This window comes from Sceloporus occidentalis, unplaced genomic scaffold, assembly GCF_023333645.1.
Source record: "Sceloporus occidentalis isolate IW3139 unplaced genomic scaffold, rSceOcc1.0.p SCAF_3, whole genome shotgun sequence".
Lineage (NCBI taxonomy): Eukaryota > Metazoa > Chordata > Lepidosauria > Squamata > Phrynosomatidae > Sceloporus > Sceloporus occidentalis.
The window spans coordinates 216,471,813-216,491,089 of record NW_028316983.1 but is presented as its reverse complement, the minus strand read 5'-3'; the positions used below and the strand labels follow the sequence as shown (position 1 = coordinate 216,491,089).

The window sequence follows — 19,277 nt, the reverse complement described above, 5'->3', positions numbered from 1 at the left end:
TTTTCAGCCCTTATTGATCTATTAAACCAGGAGTGGAGAATGTGTGGCACTCCAGAGACTGGAGTGCACTTCCCATGAACCTTAGCCAGAAAACCAAATTGTAAGAGATGATGGGAGTTGCAGTCCATCAGCGTCTGAAGGGTCACACTTTTCCTGCATTAACCAACCATAAAATCACTCATAAAATCACTTACAGTATAAAAGTTGGTAATTGTTCTCCAGAAACAAAAAGTGAATACATAGCAGTTCCAAAGATACATTTTAATACACCATGTCATTCATGATTTGCTGAAAAACAACACTTTCATTCTGGAAATGATTATTTTATCTAAAGGTGAGCTAGATAAAGTAAATTCTGTATCAACTGTACTACTCAGATATTCACCGCCTTAAAAAAAAAGAAAATTCAACTACATAACAACATTTTTCCAAAGCACCAGACAGCCTAAATGCCTTTCATGAAGAAACCAATCATGTCCCCGTTGGGCAATTATTTCACTAAAAATGAAATAACTACGTAATGTCTACTTTGCTGACTCAGAGTTATCATAGCTTCCAAGGAACTTGCCACAAACTTCAAATCCAACTTTGCAGTGAGTTGCAAAGGGCCTTTGACAATATGCTTTGCATACGTTTCAATGCAAATTCTATGTACTTTGGACAGAAAGTTGCTTTCCCAGTAGACCACATGGCTCCTACAGAGCTGTTAAACGTAGCACTGAATGCACGTTTTGGCACACAGGCTATTTTTTGAAAAACCACACAATTACTCAAAAGACAATGATTGCTCCTTAGAAAGCATAATAACAACCGACGGGAATGTGCATATACTTGGGCTTTTCAAACCCTGAGGGGTTAGCTTTGTGTGTGGTTCCACAAAGCTCTGAATTTCCAAGGCAAAACACCCCTCCCCAATATCTGAAAGACTCCCACAGCTCTTTCTCTTCCTCCATCCTTTCCAGACCCTATTAACTAAAAAGAAGCTATGACCCCATACCCATCTCTATTGTTTTCTGCAACTGAGACCAGATGGTCTCTTCTCTGGAAAAAAAAACTCCTCTGCTGATCATTCTGGGAGGCCAGTGTCTCAAATTATTATCTTGGAGGGACCCTTTCTTTGTTCTCAGTGAGAGTTATTGGGATGTCCATCAGAACATATAAATTATCTCGGTTCATTGAACTCCCACAATAACATGTACACAATCATTTGCTGATGGTGATAGCTTCCTTCTAACAATGAGAGGGAATATTGCAAATCAGTTTACTGTACCACGCCGATGAAACTATCAGTGTTGTTTATATGGGCCCTGCTATCAATGTACACGGAACTCTCCCCTCACCTAGGACTTCACAGTCTATGTTACAAAAGGGAGAGAGAGAGAAAGGAGGATAAGAATATAAGAGAAGCCATGTTGTATCAGACCAAAGCACCAGAAGTAAGTGGACTTAAGTAATCAGTAGGATGCACCACTGAGTAGACTGACAGCCTCTGCTGTTTTTCTCCCTCGACGTTTTTTTTAGATCATTTACACTTAGACTTTTTTCTGGGGAAGACAATTTTCAGTACTGTACTTTTCAAAGGAAGCAGTTTATTTCATAAACCATGACTTTTTCTGTGTAAAATATGCATGTGGTTGTTTAACACCGCAACAATATTTTCTGTGCAGAAAATAATAGTTTTGCATAGAAATATTGTTTTCTGCACATGAAATCATAGAATCATTGGCGCGTTACAGACGCACCTAAAAGTACGTGCTCAGCACGTACTAGGGTTAGAAAGGGGCGTCCCTTCCGGACACCCTCAACCCTAGTACGTGCTCAGCACGTACAAAATGGCAGCACCCGTTCTACACGGGGGCCGCCATGACAATGTCACCACCGCGCTGCCTCTAAACGGGGCAGCGCGGTTGTGACGTAGTGGGGCCGTGCAAGGGCGCCTAGAGCGCCCTTTCTGTGGCCCCAGAAGGAGCTCCATTTCGGAGCTCCTTCCAGCTTTGCGTCGCTGGGCGCAGCCTTTACATGGCTGCGCCAGCAACGCAGAGGACAAAGGGGCCAAGCGGCCCCTTTCTCCTCCTCCCCGCCGCCATCGGGTGTCCTTGGGGCATGAAGCCCCAAGGTCACCCCTTTCCAGGCCACGGGAAGCGGCCTTTTGCAGCTTCCCCACGGCCTGGAAAGTGGCGGATCGGGGCCTCGGAGGCTGCCGTTGTGGTAGCTGAGGCCCCAATACAGCGGGGAAAGGGCAGCTTACAGGCCGCCCCAAACGGGTGGTCTGTAACGCGCCATAGAATCATAGAGTTGGAAGAGACCGCACGGGCCAACCAGTCCAACCCCCTGCCATGCAGGAAATCCAATTCCTATGCAAAAAAATGTAGCTTTCCTTGCTCATTAATCACACACAAGTTTTGTGCAGAATGAGTCCTTAAATACACTATTTTCTGCACCAAAAATAATGTTTCTACACAGAAAACATTTTGTCTATTTTCTGTGCAAAACAACTATGAACAAATTTTTGTAAAGTCCCAAACTGTCAAGAATCTCTTCAGTCCAAGACTGCTGCCACACTGCTCTAATTTAATACCACTTTAACTGCCATGACTCAATACTATGGAATTCTGGGATTTGAAGTTTTGTGAGGTATTTAGCCTTTCTTGACACAGAGCTATGGTGCCACAACAAACTACAAATCACAGAGTGAAGGAGTACACATGCTGTATGTAGAGAGATCTTGTAACACCTTTGAGACTAACTGAAAGAAAGAAGTTGGCAGCATGAGCTTTCGTAGACTTAAGTCTACTTCCTCAGATCCATTTCATTCTTTCAGTTAGTCTCAAAGGTACTACAAGATCTCTCTACATACTGATTCTACAGACTAACCTGGCTATATCTTTGAATTCAGTACACACTCTACATGCAAAAGTGGTAGCATAGGTTCTACCATAGATCCCTCTTAGCACTGCCATTAACTCCCATTATTTCCATCCATCATTACCATTACCATTATGCCCCTGTGGCCACCTTTCCCACTATGTTTCTCTGTAAGGAAGGACCCCCACAGAGCCAGGCATTGGGCTCTGACTGGCTCCCTCAAGAATTTTCTGGGCCTGGCAAGCCTCTCCACAAAGCCAAATTTATTGAGCCCAAATGCTCACCATTTCTGTGATGATGTACCTAAATGCTACAAAATCAAGGAAAGACTAAGTCACGGAATCCAAGTATCTTTTCCCCAGACAAAGGAAGACAATGATTTGGTGAGACCTTCTTCCTCCTATTCCATTATACTTTAAATGTATAGACTGTCTTGGTTCTATGTTTATTTGAATCAACTGATCAGCCATGTGGATAAGAGAATATCTTCTTACATACAAAAGGATCTTGTAGCACCTTTGCTATCAAAGGGCTGTACATATAGCCCCTAAGGGGTAGAGGGATGCCGCCCCTTTCCTAGCCAGATTGGAGCCACGGCAACCTCATACCATAGCCGTGATCTGGCCTTTTGAGGGTGCAAAAAAGAGCTGCAAAAAGCAGCTCCTTTTTGCGCCCTCAAAAGGGCACCATAGTCACATTGTCTTCAGTGCTGCATGAAGAGCACCATACAGCACACGGTGTCAGGGCGCCCTGGGGGACAGAGTTGGGTGTGCATCGTGAAGAAGCTACACCCCAACTCCACCCCCCATGCCGGCCTTAATGGCCGGTTTGTACAGGGCCAAATTCAAAGAAAAGGGCTGGTATGAGCTTTCGTAGACTTGAGCCTTCTTCCTCAGATGCATGTTCCTCAGATACACGCTTCTGAGAAAGCAGGCTCAAGTATACGAAAGCTCATACTACCAGCTTCTTTCTTTCAGTTAGTCTCAAAGGTGCTGCAAGTCGACAAAAGCTCATTCTGCCAGCCTCTTTCTTTCAGTTAGTCTCAACGGAGCTGCAAGATCCATTTGCATAATGATCTTCCAGACTAATACAGCTATGTCTTTGAATTCTATCTTCTTACATGTATTAAAGAACTGTTTGTATACATGAATAATTCATCTGGTAGCTAATCTGCATTTGAGGTGAAGCAGTGCCTAAAAATGAGACCGTGTGACCTCCACATAAAACCCTCACTGCACATACAAAAAAAAATCCATCTTCTCACTTAGTATCTTAGTTTTCTATAGATACGGAATTTTTGACACAGATAACCTTTCATTCACCAGCCATACAATCTCAAGGGGATTAGCTTTTTCCCAACATTTAGATGGGTCCTGAAAAAAAAGATGCAGTAACAGCCATCTGCATAAACTCTGATATGTGTTTAACTGGAAACTGTAACTGTAAATCTACTTATTCAAAGAAAACAGATGCCTTATCTATAGCAAAGAACAATTGATAATTAACATTCATGATCTGCAAAATATGTGGTTTCACTTTTATATATATATACTAATTTGTACTTCAGTTTTTGCCCCAATGTACATCCAAGACCAGGTTTCTGAATATTGTGTTTTGTGTACATCTAAAACCAGGTTTCTGAATATAGTGTTCAGAAGCCTTCATATTGGCTCACAAATTGACTCACATATAAGGACTCACATAGGGAAAATCGGGGGGGTTAACCAGTGAATAACCCATGAAAATCATGCAATCGCAATCAAGATTTTCACACACCATCGACATTAAAATGTCATTATCCTGGAATAAACTGACAATAAGCAGCAACAAATCATTCACAAGGAAATCCTGTGAATGATTTATTGCTGTTTATTGCCACAGTATTCCCTCATTATTCCTGGGATAATGGATCTTTAATTGCAATTGCATGATTTTCATGGGTTAATCGCTGGTTAAACCCCCAATTTCCCCCGTGTGGTAAAGTGCAATGTTACATATTACTTGCTGTCATGATTGTTGCTCAGAGACAGCGAGAGAAAGCTAAAACTTTTTCGTATTGCTTTTAAGCTTCATAGGGGCATTCTCTTGGCCGACAGAATTCTGGAAACAGTATGCTGGACTAGGTAAACTAACAATTTGTCTGAAATAGGAGGGCTCTTCTTAATGTTTTTCCAATAGTGTTGGCTCTTCACAGTAAGGATGTAATTCATTACTAATTTTTTTCTAGTATAATGCCATACCTAAGTAATTTTGGCAATTTTCTTCCTAGTGCATGAAAGTTGTCAAAACCTGCACAGTTTTCAAAGATTATTTGCAGTTTGGGATTTACTATGTGCGGAATTTGCACATACATTTTGTTTTTGTTTTGCTGTTTCCTGTAGAAAAATACTTCTTGCAAGTTTTGTGCAAAGGGTCCAAACATATTATTTTACAAGTTTTTAATATTTTCAAATATTCTTTCCATTTCTACTACAATAAGCTGCAGGATCAACCTGGCAGCATGAGCCATTTAAACAATTGTTTGGCACTGCAGAAAGGAAATCTTGGTACAATGTTAATTCTGTAGTTTCTGCACAATTACAGAAAAATAGTAACTATGCTTCACACACCCTAAAAATAGTTTTCTTCAATGCGTTTGTGTGTGTGTGCCTTTAAGTCGCCTGTTGACTTATCGCAAGCCCATGAATTTCATAGGATTTTCTGAGGCAAGAAATAGAGGTGTTTTTTGAGGGGTTTTCAGGCTCAGAGGTGGTTTTACCAGTTCCTTCCTCTGAAATATAGGCCTGGTTTGGGGCCAGGGCAACCTCACTGGCAGCCCTGTGGCCCCAATCCAGCATTTTCCAGGCCTAGAAAAGGGGTGTCCTTGGGGCTTCATGCCCTTAAACACCCGGACACCCCTCAGGATTGTCCCCATGGCCATGTAGTTGCTGCAGGAACAAGCCGCTTTAGGAAGGAGCTGCAAAATGCAGCTCTTTCCTGAAACGTCATAAGGGTTGCATCTTAGCTCTTATGATGTTGCTTCCCTGTGTGGCTGTGGGGATGATGCGTGGCAGTACTGGCATCATGCCAGCCTCCCGTGTGGATGGGAGGCCACCATGATGCCGGCAGTACCACGGACTAGAGTTAGGGAGCATGCGGTTGGTGCGCACTCCCTAACCCTAGTATCACCTGCAGCATGCCACTTTATGGCGGTGTGTACCAACCCATAGCCTACAGCACTTGGTGTTCATTGGTGTTCTCCCATCCAAGTACTAAGCAGGAGTGACCCTGCTTAGTTTACAAGATTAAAAAGGATCAGATGTCCTTAGGGTATTTGTTGCAGTGTGCTTTCAAGTCATTTCTGATTTATGGCAATCCTATCATGGGATTTTTTGTGGCTGAGAGTAGTGTGACTCATCCAAGAGCACCCAGTGGGTGTCTATGGCTGAGCAGGGAACTGAACCCTGATCTCCAGAGTCATAAGTCTAATCTGCACTGCAGAATTAATGCAGTTTAACACCAGTTCAACTGCCATAGGTCAGTGCTATAGAATCCTGGGATTTATAGTTTGTTGTGGCAACAGCGGTCTCGGGCAAAGAAGGCTAAATATAACACAAAACTACAAATCCCAGATTTCTATAACACTGAGTCCTTGCAGTTAAAGCAGTGTCAAACGGCATTAATTCTGCAGTGCAGATGCAGCCATAGTCCAACTGCACCACGTTGGCTCCCATTTAGGCTACTTAGGCTGATCTATTTCTTAAATGGAGAGGGGAAATGTAGTAATAGAGGAAGCACAGCAGTATGCATATTAATGCAGCTTCTTTAATTACTACCTCCTCTAAGCTGCAGGTCAGGAATCATTGCCTTCAACTAGCCTGATTAAATATAATGAGCACCGAGTCAGTGGCGTTACTGGGGAGGGGGGTGCATTTACCTTTGCGGAACCCATATGGGGCTCCTCATACAAAGGAATGGAAGCTAAAAGCTGTAAATCTTGTTTCTGAACAGTTGCAGTTTGGTTGAATTGTGCCCTGAGAATTTGGTTCATCATTCAAATAGACCTGGTAAACATGAATTACTGTGTGTTTCTCCACCAGAGAACAGACTTGTTCTTTTAACCTCATACTTTTAAACTCAGCCAAATGTGCCTGTTGTATTTTCAAAACTGGTTAGGCAAGGATTTCAAAGTGCTTACCTGTGGCAACATGCCGACCCATTCCAAATATGGCGTAAATAACAGCAGGGAAGAGAGATCCGTATAAACCAAACACAGGATGCACTGAAGACAGAACGGCAAAGGCAAGCCCTATAGAAAAAATAGATGGGAGTTAGGGATCATATTATATTTCACACTGTTACCAGTACTTATATTTCATTCTATTGCCAGTACTAAGTTGTAATTGGGATCCCATTCTTAGCTCATTTTTAAAAGTGATACAACATAATAAATAGTGATAGTTGAAGCTGCCTTACACATACTATCTATCTACATAGTCCTGGTTAGTCTATCTCAGGCATGAAGAAATTCTACCACAGAAAACATGTGCAGGTTTGTACCTCATGCATCCAAATGTTGTTGGACTGCAGCTCCAATCAGTCACATCCATCACAATGTTGGGGGATGATAACAACTCCTATGTGGCCACTAAACACAACTCCCCTGTTGAAACAGCTTCATTGGCTGCCAGTTTGTTTCCAGGCACAATTCAAGATACTGGTTATAACCTACAAAGCCCTACATGGCTCAGGTCCACACTATTTGGCAGACGTTTCTCCTGGTATGAACCGGCCCGGACTCTGAGATCCTCTGAAGCCCTTCTCTCCATCCCAACACCTTAACAAACACGGTTGGTGGGGACACGAGAGAGGGCCTTCTCGGTGGCTGCCCCTAGACTCTGGAACTCCCTGTCCAGGGACATAAGAACAGCTCCCTCCTTGATGGCTTTCTGCCAGCAGGTGAAGACCCACCTGTTCAAACAGGCATTTAAGGAATTACTATAAGGATAGGCTGGAATGTTGGACTAGTTTAATCATTCTTTTTAATGTACATCATTTATTTATTTATTTTTAAATGTTTTTAATTGTACTTTTTGTTTGTTTGTTTGTTTTTTAATGCTGTGAAGCCGCTCTGAGTCCCAGTCCTGGGAAAAGAGTAGGATATAAATAAATAAATAAAATATAAACTAAGAGACTCGCCATTCCCACCTTTGTGGTGAATTCACTAGACGGGGGTAATCAGATCTGGGTTTATTATTTGCAGTAGATTGCAAAGGATTAAAAAATGAACACACAAACCCACACACACGGCTCACTACATTGAGGGTAACCAGACATCCTTCTTTTCCAGAACTTGTCCTATATTTCCACCTTCTGTCCAGAAGGAATTGCAAAATGTTCTACATTTTGAGAATTCCTAAAGAGCATGAGTTTATATTTATATGAGCGTTTTTAGCTTTTACTTATAGTGTCCTACATTTTATGGTGCCTTCTCCTTTGTGGTTATGACATCTGGTCACCTTGACCATACTGGGTTGCTGAAAAAGAATGTTTGTTTTTTTTAATCATGTTGTGAGTCATAGGAAATTGTCGCATTGTATTTAACGTGACTTATCCCCAATGGGATACGGTTGCGTTTAATTTAAAAGTGAATATTATCGCATGCAGCCATGGCTGGGCAAGTGCAATCCGTATGCAGCATGGATCCCAGCCACGCTTATCCAGCGGCTTTTCAAAAACAGCAAATTTCCGCTTTTGAAAAGCCGCTGGATAAGCATGGCTGGGATCCACGCTGCATATGGGTTGCACTCGCCTTCTGCGGCTGTATGCGGTAACACCCAGTTTTAAAATTAAATGCAACTGTATCCCATTGGGGATTAATCGCTTTAAATACAATCTGATAATCTATTGACAAAAAAGCAAAATATTGAAATGAAATAAGAGAAGAGAAGAGAAGGGAAGGGAAGGAAGGCAGGCAGGCAGACAGACAGGCAGAAGTAGATTTGTGTGTGAAAGAATGTATGAGTTTGGTTCTGGTGTGCCTTCACGTTGTCAGTTTGATGGTAACCCCATGAATTTCATACAAGTCTCCAGTTTCTAAAGTAAGCACATCAACTGGCCAACAGGGTTTGATTCCTCAGCCAGCTGTAGAAACTCACTGGGTGACCCTGGGCAAATCACACTCTCTCAGCATCAGAGGACGTCAGTGTCAAAATTCCCTCTGAACAAATCTTGCCAAGAAACCCCCATGATATTATTATTTCAGGGTTGCCATAACTGTATGTGGCTTGAGGAAAGAAAGCAACAAGAAATACAAATGGAACTTTTTCAGTGTTAGGAAGTGTTATTATAGGAATTACATGCGCTATTCTTTTTCATGCACAGTGAGTTGAGAGAGGCTGCCCAGAGTTCTACAGTTTTCTGTTGTTTTGCATTTCCATATATTGCTGGATTTTTGGGTGCGTGGGACTTTGATTTATAAAAACATGCCCTGCAATTATTTTCAGCTATGTTATTCCCCATAGAAACTTTAGCTAGGTCTGTGATTAAACAGTGCTTCTTGTTATTGTTGTTATTGTGTGCCTTCAAGTCATTTCTGAGTTATGGTGACCCCAAGGCAAACCTGTCATGGGGTCTTATTAGCAAAGTTTCTTCAGAGAGAGTTTGCCATTGGTATCCTCTGAGGGTGAGAGTGTGTGACTTGCCCTAGGTCACCTAGTGGGTGAGTTGGAAGTTGAACTCTGTCTCCAGGGTCCTAGTCCAACACTCAAACCACGCTGCCTTCCCTAATCTGCTACCTTCCAGACAGGTTGGACCATAGCTCCCCTCATTCCCAGCCACTCAGCAACTCTCATGGGGATGATGTGTGTTGTACTCCAGTCCAGCACAAGATTGGGAAACTACTGTCTTTGAAACAGATTCTCTAAGCCCCTAATCCGTCTCCTTGGCAGGGGACTAGGGGTCATATAGTCCTGTAATTTGTGGCTGGGGATCTGCCCAGGAGCTATAGCTAAGAGTGAGCTCTCTCCTTCCTGGGCCAGGAAGGGGGAATGGGTGGGTAGAAGCCAACATTTCAATTCTTAGAAAGCCTTACCTGAGGCAACAATTGTGCACTCTTTCAAACAGTTAGAAAGTGCTGTTTTCCATGTGAGCAAACATGAGTAAACCTGAGTCAACAGTGACACAGCAGTAAAAAAAAAACCAATTTAGTTCTGGTCTGCATTAACAGACCACCTGGTGTATTGTGTCTAGTTCTGGGCTTCACAATTCAAAAAGGATATCGATAAGCTGGAATGTGTCCAGAGAAGGGTGGTCAAGATGATCAAAGGTCTGAAAATCAAGCCTTATAAGGTACAACTTAAGGAGTTTTATACGGTTAGTTTCCAAGAACAGAAGACTGAGAGCTAATATGTTGTTTTTGTTGTGTGCCTTCAAGTCGTTTCCGATTCATGGTGACCCTTAGGGAAACCTATCATGGGGTTTTCTTTGCATGTTTTTCAGAGGGAGTTTGCCATTGCTATCCTCTGAGGCTAAGAGAGTATGACCTGCCCAAGGTCACATGATTGAGCCACTTGGTGAACTTGAGAAAGTCACACTCTTGCCTTAGCCAGGATATGAACCCTGGTCTCCAGAGTCCTAGTCCAATACTCAAACCACTACACCATGCTGGTTCTTGCTAACATGATAGCTATCTTTAAATATCTGAAAGGTTGCCATGTAGCAGATGGTGCCAGCCTGTTTTCTGTTGCCCCACAGACTACAACAGGACCAATGGATTCAAATTACAAGAAATTCACATTGCAAAGTTAAATGCTGGTACTGCAGCCACTCACAGTCACAAGGTTGTGAGTTCAATCCCAGGCAGGACTCCAGGGTCCACTCAGCCCTTTTATAGGTTGGTAAAATGAGTACCCAGCTTGTTGGGGGCAAATGACTTACACACTGTAAATCGCTTAGGGAGTGCTAGTTCACCAATAAGCGGTACAGAAATGTTCTTGCTATTGCTATTGACATTCTACCTAAACATTATGAAGAACCTTTTTCAAAAAACTGTTTGCCAGTGGAATAGATTGCCTAGGAGCGGGGTGGACTCTCCATCTTTGGGTGTCTTTAAACAGAGAATGGATATCATTCAGGAGTGCTTTAGTTGTGTATTCCTGCATGGCAGAAGGATAGACTAAATGGCCCTTGTGGCCTGGTTTAACTCTAACATTTTCTGATTCTATGAGCAGATAGCCGGTGTAATCAGCCTCAGTGCTGCCACGTTGAAAAAATAAAGCAGTCTGACACCACTTTTACTGCCACGTCTCAATTCTATGGCATCCTGGAATTTGTAGTTTGATAGGGCATGAGGATGCTGTGGCAGGGAAGGCCAAACCTCTCACAGAACTACAAATCCCAGAATTCCATTGCATTGAATCATTTTGCAATGTGACATGGAGAAAGCCCGGTGATGAAGCAGCTGGAAACGTTCACACACACCCTTTGCGCTGAAGGGGAAGGAGAAGCCAACCAGGTATCACATCTCCCCCAGGATGTCACCCAGTGTTGTCTGCACCCCTCCCAATGATGTCATTGTCTCAGGGTGGTATTTTCATTCTTGCTCAAGGACAAAAGCTAAGCCTTAGCAAGAAGAAGACAAGTTTATTTGAAATTCCAAAGGAACACACGGTGTGTGGTGGGAACAGAGCATGGAAAGTTAAGTGACCTATCAAATTTCTTCAGTTCAGCCTGTCTTTTTAGGAGAGCGGCCAATTTTTGTACACTGGTTTGTTCTGACTAGCATCAGCACTGGCTCTGGGCCATCACTAGTTCTTTAAGACAGAAGATAAAAAGACCAGAGATGCCAAGAGATAAACCCAGTGCCCTTCCAGTTGCAAAACATGTATCCCACTATGAACTTTCTTATAGAAGATTTTCAAATTGTACTTGATGGACAGATTCACTAACCTCACAAAGGCAGTGCTTACTCACACTTGAATTTTTTTCAAACAGATTCAAGAGAAAGTCATTTTCTTCCCAAAGTCAATGTCACATGACAGAAAATGAGTGAATTATTAACAAAGAGGTATAACCTGGACATTGGCCCTAAACCTGCAAGTCAAGGTCACAATCCAGTCAAGTCTAGGCCCTTCAAAAGCCCAGTGATTTCAAATGGCAAGATCAGTTTAGTTATTTATAAACCACCCTTTGTGGAAAGATTAAGGGAGTGAACAATAAATGTGACCAAAGCCCAGCCACACTACCACAGAAATGAAACTAGAAACCGTAAAATACAATGATGAAACAATATTAAAATGGAATAGAATCACAGTGGGATAGAATGAATATATTAAAATGACCAAGTAAACCAGAAGGTTTTGACTTGGCACTGAAATATCTGAAAGATTAGTGCCAGTTAGCCATATCTCTATAGCGGGGGGGGGGGGGGGGGTGTCACATTGCCTGCATATGATACTTTTGTGAGTCATGCCTCCCTACTGCACCCCTATTCCCCCATTTTAAAAAAATTCCCTCAGGCGCTGGATAGGTGACAGGGCAATTTTGACATTATTTTTGTCTCCTTGGAGCCTTTTTGAGCCCAGGAAAGACTATCTGTAGACCAGGAACTAAACTGGAAGCTGTGAGGTGTTGAGGGGGCCTCTTGGCATCCTCAAAATGGCCACAGGGGCTGTGTGTCACCCATGTACTACTTTTTTTCCACTCCTGTATTGGAAGAGTATTTCCCAAATAAAGTACCATAAAAGAGGTTGCGTTCCCTAGTTGTCACATCACATGTAGTTTCCCTGCAGATCTTAAGACATGGGTAGGTTAGAAAGAGACATTCCTTTAGATGTCCAAGCTCTGTGTGTGTGTGTGTGTGTGTGTGTGTGTGTGTTCATGTAACTTGTCAACTTATGGTGACCCCATGAATTTCATAAGGTTTTCTTAGGCAAGGAAATACAGTGGGCCCTTAATATCTACTAGGGTTTGATTCCAGGATTCCCCATGGATAATAAAATCCATGGATGTTTAAGACCCATTAAATACAGTGACATAGTAAAATGGTGTCCCCTATAGAATATAGCAGAATCAAGCTTTGCATTTTGGAATTTATATCTTTTTGAAATATTTTCAAGCTGTGGATGGCTGAATCCATGAATAAAGAATCTGTGGATATGGAGGCTCAACTGTATAGCCCACACACATGGTATTCGTTGGTAGTCTCCCATCCAAGTATTAATTGGGCTGACCCTGCTTAGTTTCCAACATCAGATAGGATCTGTTGCCTTTAGAGTATTCAGGCCTTCCACTCCACCAAACCTTATGGACCTTTAAAGGGTAAGAACCAGAACCTTATCTTGTATCCAAAAATAAATCAATGAAGGGAGGAAATCATGTTCAAATAAAGAAAGTAAAACCTGAGCAGGGCTGTTGATGGCTCATAGAGGTCTCTTTTATTCAAAGGGTCACCATAAGTTGAAGCTGATTTGAAAACAAATAACAGCAACAAGAGAAACACGTGGTTGTCTGTCAGAATTATTCACTATTGGCTATGCTGGCTAAAGCTGCTGTGTGATGCAGTCCAACGTCATCTGGAAGGATGCACAATTCCTACCCCGATTTGAATAATACTCACTGACAGACATGTGTTTCCCTTGTTACTATTATTTGGCTTGCAATTCAGCCCATGGGCATTTTTTTCTCCTGCTTCTCACTGGATGGAGAGGGGGAGCACAAGGTCCTTTATTACACAGTAAGATTTCTGGAACATTAAATCTTTATAAAAATGGCCAAGTCTCTAGAACCAACAGGAAGCAAAGAAATGAAAGAGAATTGATGATTGGCCAATTGTCTACAGTATTCTGAGATCTGAATCACATAGCACGAGTTGCCTTCCATCACAAAATACATTTTTTCCTTGGCATTTCTGTATCTTTGCTCTCTTATACTTATAATTACAAAAATGCAATTATAACAGTAAAACACAATGATATAATAGTATTAAAAAGCAGTTCATGTGTACATAGATCACAAGAATATTGTTTGCCTTTGTTATTTTAGGAATATTGTTGCTACCTATGGCTGTACTACCTCACATGATATGGTAAGAATGTGTCCTCTGGCACCAGTACTGGAGGCAAATGGCAAATGCAGTAAAACTTGAAGTAAATCCAAGAGGCAAACAAACATATGATTGTGGCAGTCAGGATATACTGCCAATTGAATTCCACACTACTGAAAAACAGTTTCAGGTTGCACAGATTCAGTGCTATGGCCCCTACAACAATGGTCAGGTTACTCAGTCCTCCAGATTTAGTTTTTGTAGTTCTACAATACCTAGGTCACAAAACCTACCATATTCTGAAATGAAAACATATGAACAAGGTGAAACTATTTTAAATTCAGTTTTAATATTAATTAATCATATCCTTACAAGATCACAGTACAAGGTCAAGATATCTGAACAATGAAGAAAGACTAAAAGGTCTTCAGTCTCCTTGTCAAGTAGCCACTTCCTTTCATCAAATAGCCATCTGTATGTTATTCTCTAAAGTAGCTTTGCTAAGAGATCATCTGTATAAATGATTTTCAAGGATCAAATATGCTATTCCAGGACATTTATTTTCCTACAATCCCTCAAGCACTGATTTTCAACTCATGCTAATGAGCATTTCTCTCCACTGCAAACAGACTGAAGCAGCCAATAGACCAACACTGATGACAAAGCCATCATCACTTCTGAAGTCATACGAACACAGTGCTCTTCTGCCACATCATTCTTCCCTTCGTGGTCTTCTTCCTCTATTTCCATTGTAGTAGTAAATCTACCATTTGACTATCTCTTACTATTGAAGACTCTTCGTCCACTTGTCCACATCAACTACAGCTGTACCTGTAATGCTCAAACAATGAAACATAACTAACGCCATGAAGAATTGAAAATATCTATCCTAAATATCAATGTTGGAGGGTTAATTTTTCTGTCATTCATAGGAGTGGATAAAACAGGCCTGGAAAGCAAGCCAGGAGGTTCTAGAAATAACAGAAGGGGACTATCTGGGGAATAGTGTATTATGATGTGTTACAATGAAAATGTTGATAATGCAACTAAAGAAGATGTGATGATGAATTTTCAATGAACCATATATAAATTTGTAAACTAGTGTATATACTCATGTATAAGTCTATAAATTTTAGTCAAAAAATTGACCCCAAAAACCTGAGTCAATTTATTCACAGGTCAGTGTAAGTACTGTACTTTTATTTAAAAAAAGCAACCACCCCTTGGTGAGAGTCAAGGGTATAATCTGTCCTGGGAGCACTGATCCCCCTTTACTCTCTCATCCATCCAGCCTTTAATGTAAACACAAACAGTTATGCTTACTGGAATTCTGTAAGTTCTATGGCATTGTTTTCCTTTGCTTATCCTTTAGATCCTTGGTTACATGCTCCGAAATTTTACCCTCGACTTATCCACGGGTCATATAAAAATCTATTATTATGGCCCCAAAACCTGCTCTCGACTTATACATGAGGTTGACTTATAGTACCTATATTATTATATGGTACCTATTTTGAAGAGCAAGCCTATGGTTGATTTAAATAATGTTTCAGCAAAGCAGCAGTTGTTGTAAATGAATCATCTGACTCCATGATCAGTTGACAAATAATAAGCAATCCACTTCTTCTTTCCTCTTCGTTTTCTTCTATATGCTTCTTATTTTCCACTCTATATCACTTTTTAAAAAGTATATTTAATATTTTGTCAGAAGCCCAAGACTATAACTATGGGGCTCGACAGACTGCCCAAAAATGGTGGACCGGAGGCTCCTATTTTAACTCTGGAGGGACACCACAGCAGCCAAACCATGCAGCGTCCCTCCAGAGTAAAAAGAACCTGCAAAAAGCAGGTTCTTTCTAAGGTGCCCAACACACATCACAAGTGCGCCACTGGCACACTGGTGATGTAAGCAATGCACAGCAACGTCTGTATGCTGTGTGTCATTTATGTCAAGATGGCGGCCCCATATGGATGGGAGGCTGCCATTAGGCCACCACTGTAACATGTTAGGCCACCGCTGTGCACTCCATAACCCTAGTATCAGTGGTGGCATGCCACTTTTGGCCCATCTGTCTCGAGCCTATGTTTCATTATTAGCCACCTCAAAAATGTAGGCAATGTTCTGTGGCCACAAATAATCTGAAAGATCTGGGCAGTCAAAAATGCCATATCTGAAGCTAAGAGGATGTAGCTCTAGTGGGATAAAAATATGATACGAGATGTCCACATCTTTTTTTTTCCTGAGTACTTTGGTTAAGAAAGCATTTTACTTAATAAACCCTGTTAAAATCACATTGAATTTAAGTATTCTCAAAGGCTGCAAAGCTATTGGGAGTAAGTACAATTGAACAAAATGGGGTTTACTTCTAAGTAGACAAGCCTAGGATTGCACTGTTAGGCATGTAAACCCAACCATTTCAGTAGGATGCAAACACGTCTCACTCTTTTTGTGTGATACGATGTGGGATTAGCAATCCATCATATTTAACAGAAGCATTAGCATCTGCAAAGAATGTTTCTCTGCATCTCTAGAGTTTAATTGGTGTGCTTAGGTTTTTGGAGTTTCAGAAGCTGCTGGATGCAACTCTCATGGAGACGCATGAGCCGCTCCTCTGGTTTTTAAATACAAGTCTCAAGCATGTACATCAGCAGCCTAAGAAAGACTGCCAAATTTTAGGGGGTTTTGCCAACTCATGAAGTCTTAATTTCCTTGGCTATCTGAGAAACCCACAAGCCAAGAACAAGATTTAGAGCTACCTTAGGTAACAGATGGGGTTTGTCCACCATCCACAGCTTGCTAACTTTGTCTCAAAAGCACTAATTCCTGACATTCTTCTTTTCAGTTACACTGTATAACCAGAGATAAAGGAAAGGAGCCAGTGAATGCTGCATCATTTGAAAAAAAATTGTCAACATCATGGGAACTGGAGGATTATGGTTTTTTTCTACCTGGTTTTTGTGGCCAACGTCTTGAGGGAAAAAGATGGTTTTGATATAAGCAGAAGAAAACTTGGAATGCACAGGTTCATCATAAAATTTCTCTGTCCTCAGCCAGAACATCTGCTCAGATGGCTTTAAAGTTTGGAACAGCTTGCCCAGTGGATTGCCTGCATGATATGAAGGTTTCCATGCCACTACAGACACTATAAGCAGTAGCTAATGGTCATATGGAAACACTTCATGATCTGAAAGCAAATGCTTAAGCAGTCTCCTGAAGTTAAGCACACTTAGATCTAGTTTGAGCGTCAATGTGGGACCGCATAAGACCATTGATGTGTTGAGAAAGGAAACAGGATGTTCATAAATTGGCTAGTCCCTGCCTGCCACAATATATGTTCAACTTTATTAATGCTTGCCCATGTAAGAAGTGTTCAATTACTGTTGTCCAAGAATTAGGCTTACAAATTAACTGGGAAATGATTAGAGCTCAATTCAATTTTACTACCATTTGAAAGAAGAAAGTCAAATCTGAGCTGTCAAAGGCATAGATCTTCGAGCAAATCAAGTCCAAACCCGCACTAGACACAAAGATGTTGAAATTGTGGCTGTCATACTTTGGACATATCAGGAGACAATGTGACTTATTTAAAAGTTGATAATGGCCTGTTACAGACTGCCAAAATAAAGCTGCTTCGGGTCTCTTTGGAGGCATGCTGTTTAAATGATGCCTGCATCCTAAGAATCCCGAAGCTGCACCAAAGCTGCACTCCAGTGCTTAGGGATGGAGTGTGGCTTTGGCGCGACCTCCGGACTCTTAGGACCCATGCATCATTTAAACAGCATACCGCCAAAGAGACCCGAAGCAGCTTTATTTTGGCAGTCTGTAACAGGCCAATGTTTGGTAAAGTGGCAGGCAGCAAGAAAAGAGGAAGACTGAATTACAGGTGTATTGATTTAATCAAGGAAGCCACAGCCCCAAGTATAAAAGACCTGGAAAGGGCAGTTGTGAACATGAGATCTTGGGGTCTCCTAGATTGCTGCCCCACTGAAGAACTAAAACAGATTGACCCATGGCGATTCTGCTAATGAGACATCCCCAAGACCCCCTGTCCTCCACTGCTCTGCCCAACTCATGAAAACCCATACTCATGATCTCTTTAATAGAGTCCAGCCATCTAGCATTCAGCCTTTTTCTCTTTCTACTGTACTTCTCTCCACCTATCCAAGCATTATTGCTTTTTCCAATAATCCATGCCTTTTCATGATGTGTCTAAAGTACAACAGCCTAGTTTTGTCATCTTGGCTTCCAGAGAGATATCTGGTCTGATCTGCTTCAGGACCCATTTGTTGGTCTTTTTGGCTGCCCACAGAATTGTCAGTACTCTTCAGCACCACATCTCAAATGAATTGATTTTCTTCCTATCTTCTTTCTTAACCATCCAGCTCTCACATCCATACATAGTAATAGGGAATGCAATGGCGTATATGATTCTATCTTTTGTGCTCAGTTGTATATCTTTGCATTTTAGGATCTTTTCTAGTTATTTCATAGCTGCAATTCCCACTCTTAATCTTCTTCTGATTTCCTGACTGCAATCTCTTTCTGATCAATGTTTGATCGCAGGGATTAGAAATTTTTTACTATTTCTATTTCCTCATTGTCTAGTTCAAATTTGTGTAGATTCTCACTTCCCCCTTTCTATGCAACTGTTAAAAGTACAGGTAACCCTCTACTGTTTTCAGTCTGAAAAGCCTACAGTGACAGGACAGCATCCTCCACCTTACCAGAGTGTGGACACAAACTTAGTATATTTAGGATAAATTGACAGAAAACAATACTCTCTCCTTCAACAAAAGGAAATGGTCATGTCACTAAGCATCTGCTGCCTGAAATGACTACTAGTGACATACATGGGGGGAATGGTATGAAAATTATTGTTGCACCAAACAGTTATAACAGTGTATCAGGAAAACAATAGCAAAGCTGATTTTGATGTATATTACTAATGGAAACCTGGAAAAGTTGGTTTCACCCCTTGGCAAATGCCAGCTAAAGGTCTTTCAGTGACAGCAACTATAATGAAAAATGGAAGGATATTTCTTTTTTTTTTTCTCCACCACTGGAGGTTAATGATTTTCTACAACTGCCGTATCCTAACACTCTGCACTATGCATCTGATAGCAATCTGCAGGATAGCCACCAATATCCAGGTATTCCAAAGAGAATTTGGAAGTAAAACACATTTGGGGCTACTAATAATATAATAACATCAGAAAAAATCACTTTTATGAAGCAATGTAACAACTGGAAATATTTTTACTCTTTTAATGTAATGAGAAATGTTTACTTCTTTCTTCAGAAATGTCATTTTGGGAGTATCATTTGGTACAAATTCAAAATGTAAGATAAAGCAAAACGTTAGTATTTAGAAAAGATCCTAAAATGCAA

At 41.3% G+C, this 19,277-nt stretch overlaps 1 protein-coding gene across 1 annotated transcript in view; it reads right to left on the bottom strand.

Moving 5' to 3' along the window:
• SLC26A7 (solute carrier family 26 member 7) overlaps positions 1–19,277 on the bottom strand; it is a 111,023-nt gene that overhangs the window by 78,626 nt on the left and 13,120 nt on the right. The window contains exon 2 of the mRNA XM_089518923.1: positions 7,043–7,153. Coding sequence (XP_089375049.1) covers positions 7,043–7,153 — 111 coding nt within the window. The remainder of the gene's footprint in view (positions 1–7,042; positions 7,154–19,277) is intronic.